The 4,510-nt window shown below is 33.8% G+C and overlaps 1 protein-coding gene across 1 annotated transcript; it reads right to left on the minus strand.

Annotated features, from left to right (window-relative positions):
• Nucleotides 1-2,324: 2,324 nt before the first annotated feature.
• Nucleotides 2,325-3,230, minus strand: LOC114051801 (olfactory receptor 4C46-like). Its single transcript, XM_027874202.1, has one exon. The coding sequence runs from the start codon at nt 3,228-3,230 to the stop codon at nt 2,325-2,327; it is 906 nt and encodes a 301-aa protein (XP_027730003.1).
• Nucleotides 3,231-4,510: the final 1,280 nt, after the last annotated feature.

Here is a 4,510-nt window from a genome sequence, read left to right on the forward strand (position 1 = left end):
ACATAGGCTGACTAATGAATTGTGTGCCGTTCCATTCTCAAAATAATGTTTTAAAGGCATAAATTGTTTAATGTCTGGTTATGATGGATGCAAATTATACTGAAATATATTTATCAAAATATTGACCAAACAAGGTTGAAGACCCCAAGTTAAGAACATATCTTCTCATCTTTTAATCACAAATGTTCTCATAGCTCATTGAAACTGGTCTGAAAATGTTTTCTTTTTATTCTTTCTTCAGAGTCTCAACCTTGTAGATAACTACTTGAAACTTTGAGGAGCAGGAAAAAGAGCTGGAGATCAAGACTTCCAAAAAACCATGCTCATCCTTTCTGCTTGGTTATGTTAAATTTTTGACATTTGGGAAACACTCTGTGGAAATTAACCTTTGTATCATTTGAGTAATGCCCTTGATCAGAGGCTGGTTGCAGGTTTACGTAGATGCCCAAGCCATATGGATACCAGGATATTAGGAAGTTATTCAGGCCATTTATGAAGATACAATCAAAATAATCAATCAAAGTCCATGGATTACCTCATATTATTATTCTGTCCCTGCCTTAATAAAACAGGGGCAGTGTTACAATATACTGAATTTACATGGTGACTCAGTTCTTGAGATTTAAGAGATTGGAAATGGACTACAACTAGACAGGGATATTGGGACGGAGGTATTGTGTTTTTTCATATGTGTTTCTAGTTCCTCTTGATTTAATCATGCTTTTACTAATCACATTAAACTGTTTAACCATGTCCTTGAACTTTGAAAGACTGCAATAATTTATAGGGCCTTTTAGGAAATGAGTGGAGTGTGAGTGGGTGATATAGCTATGAATGATAAGTATGCAGCTACTTGTTGATGGACATTCTTTAATTTATATGTTTTAAAGCTATAGAAATTTGCTGTTAAGGAAATTGAAATGTCTTAGTATTATTACAATATAATATTGACCTTCAAAACACTCTGAAAAATGTCTCAGCATTTTTCCAGGGTTCTTGAGACCACGATTTGAAAGCTGAAAAATTGGTGGATGACTGGAAAAATAAACAGTGGTAGCGAAAACCAGTCTTTATATAAAAAGTCATGCCAAATAAGTATTAATCTTATATAAATGTGTAAAGATATGGATTAGCATATAGATTTAGATAGATGTAGATATAGATCTACAATATTATTTGATAGATCAGAATGGTGATGACTGCATGGTTTACCTAGATATTATCAGTAAATTTGATAAAGACTTTTTTTTATTATTGTAAAAGGAATGGATAAGATGAACAAATGTAGGTTGGATGATTATAGAGTTGGATGGATTTGGAATCCAATTGAACCAGATGCAAAGAATAATATTGACATTGTGGGAAAACATCATTACAGATGTGACCCACAAATGTGGTTGTGCTACTTTGATTTTCAACATTGCTCTCCTTCTCACATTCTGCATTCTTAAATGAGCCTCCTTGCTATTCTGCATATACAGCATTCCATCTCCTTTGCAATTTCTGTTCCCTGTGCCTGGTAGACAACCTCTTCTTTTCTCCATCTAGTAGGATTTTGGGCAAACTTAAAGGCTTAGACAAAGTACTATCTTTTACATGAGATGAGCACTAATTTCCCATATGCTCCACATGTATTGGGGTCTGTAAAATTACTTAGTTTATATTTTGTATCTCTTTTGTATTTACTGCTGAAAAAAAATTTTCATGTTCCTCTCCCCCAAAAACTGAGGACAATAATGATTTTATTGCTGCCTATGTATCCCCCACATCAAGCACTGAGTCAGTGAACAAGCATTTATTGAGCACTATCTTCTTGTGGACAATGCCTGATACAGAGTAGGCACATACAAAATATTTGAGAAACATAAGTGATATATTTAATGAAAACTATCCCTATATTAACAGTTCAATTTCTAAAAACAAACAAAAAACATCTAATGCTTACTTTATTAGTATCGTAAGCTATGTATATATTCATAAATTACGTGATCTAATGCAGTCTTTTCATGGGAGCTAAACGTCTTCCATTTCCTCTCTATTATTTACCCATTGACTATATTAAAATTGATTTGAAAATGCTTAGTATATAACCTCCCCCAAATAAGGAGCCCTTTTTAAACATTAGAAGAAATCAAATAGGAAAAAAAAAGATCTCAATATAGACTCAGTGAATACTAGGGAACATTTTTTAATATATGCTTGAATTTTTCCCTCTCTGATCAACAATATCTTTCTTTTCATATTTTTCCTTCCTCTCCCTCATACCTGACTTTGAGTCTGGTGATAACATTAGGGGCCCTTTATGGGCTAACCAAAGTCTCCTTTTAACTGAATAATTTTCTAATGGCAGTTTTCATTTGGGCATTTCTCAGTGTGTAGATTAAAGGGTTTAACATAGGGGTAATCATTGTGTAGAAGACTGCAACAGCTTTATCAATGGAGAAAGTCATTGTGGGTCTCATGTAGACAAACATGCATGGAACAAAGAATAAAACAACTACAGTGATGTGAGAACCACAGGTAGAGAGGGCTTTGCATCTCCCCTCCACACTCTGAGTCTTCAGAGAACTCAGGATGACAGTATATGAGACCATCAACAAGAGGAAATTTAAGAAGCACAGGGAACCACTGTTGGCTGCAACAAATAAACCAAGCATGTGAGTGTCAGTGCAGGCAAGGTTCAGCAAAGGATTTAAGTCACACATAAAGTGATCTATGACATTGGGACCACAAAATGGTATCTTGATTATGAAGAATATCTGTATTGTTGCATGGAGTAAGCCTCCTATCCAGACCACACACATCAGGAGGGCACACAACTGCCAATTCATGATGGTCTTGTAGTGCAGGGGCTTGCAAATTGCTACATATCGGTCATAGGCCATTACTGTGAGCAGGATAACCTCAGCACCTCCAAAGAAATGTTCTCCAAAGACTTGCATCATACAACCATTGAAGAAAATGGTTTTCTTCTCATAAAGTGAGTCTATAATGAGTTTAGGTGCATTAACAGAGGAATAACATGCGTCTATAAAGGATAGGTAGGCAAGAAAAAAGTACATGGGAGAATTCAGGCTAGGGCTGAGGATAATACTGATGACAATGAGAATGTTACCCACAATTGTTATAGCGTACATAATGAAAAACACAACAAAAATAGTTTTCTGCATCTTTGGATTCTCTGTCAGCCCCAATAGGATAAATTCAGTCACATTATTTCCATTATCCATTATTCCATACAAATGTTGAATTCAGGAAAGAGTTGGTTTGTCTGTAAAGAAATTAAAAGTTTTCAGTAAGGGAGTCTTATATTTATTAAACTCTTCTCTAGAAAGGTCTCGAGGAAAAAGAATGGCCTGAAGACTAGATTTATATCTCAAATACCCCTGTCACTGAATGAACTTGCAGTATGCAATTTATACTCTCTGCATCTGTAAGCTATTACACTTAAAGTAACTTAGAGAAGGAGCATATGGTGTAGAACATAGGATACAGGCTCTGAAGTTAAGAAGACCTAGGTTCAAATACCCCTCAGTTACATACTACTAATAATGATATTAGCTGTCATTTACAAAGTACTTGAAATGTACTACATAGTTGTTTCATACTTGTAATTATTTTGTGAAGTGATTTACATATGCTATCTCATTGCATTTTCACAACAACCCTTTGAGACAGATACTATTATTCTATTCATTTTAAAAATAAGGAAATTGAGATTAGGAGAGGTTAAGTTATTTTCCCAGAATAATACACCTAATAAGTTTCTGGAACAGGATTTAATTTCATGTGTTTAACATTCCAAGTTCTTCATTCTATTCTCTACATTGCTTAGTTCTAGAACCCTAACCATCTCACTTAATTTCTCTTTGCCTTAGTTTCTTCATTTGAATAGTGTTGGAGTGGATTGTTCCCTTCCCTGTATGCTCTCTTCTAGCCATAAATGTTCTTATGATGTGATTATATTAATTAACTCATTGAGCACTTGAACAACAAGACTTTCTAAACCTCAAAGAGCAATTTCAACAGAGCATTCCATCAAATCTCTATTGCTTTTTTTTTGGTGAACAAAATAGTCATGTAGCCTACCTTATAATATTTAGATAGATTAGCAATTCCTTGAATGTTGGGAAACAAACAGTAAACACTGAATTCATATTATCTTAGAACTAAGTGTTCATTAAGAACTATAGTAATTTCTTCTTGGTTCTAGATTATTTAACATTTTTATCATTCTATTGGATAAAGACATTTTTGACATTTATAATCTATTTGTAAATGACACAAACCTAGGAGGACAAATAATGTCACGATTACAGGTGGATTTCAATGAATTCTTAACAGGCTAAAACATTATGACAAATTAAATAAGTTGTAATAAAATAGGAATAAATTTGAAGTTTACTTGGCTTTAAAAATATCTTCATGGTGACAAATTGATGAAGGTTTGGTTAAATAGCAATTTCTTCTGAATTGGCATTTTCTAAGTTCCTTATGAGTAAGCAATGTG

This window comes from Vombatus ursinus, unplaced genomic scaffold (genome assembly GCF_900497805.2).
Source record: "Vombatus ursinus unplaced genomic scaffold, bare-nosed wombat genome assembly UNPS02014806.1, whole genome shotgun sequence".
NCBI classification, from domain to species: domain Eukaryota; kingdom Metazoa; phylum Chordata; class Mammalia; order Diprotodontia; family Vombatidae; genus Vombatus; species Vombatus ursinus.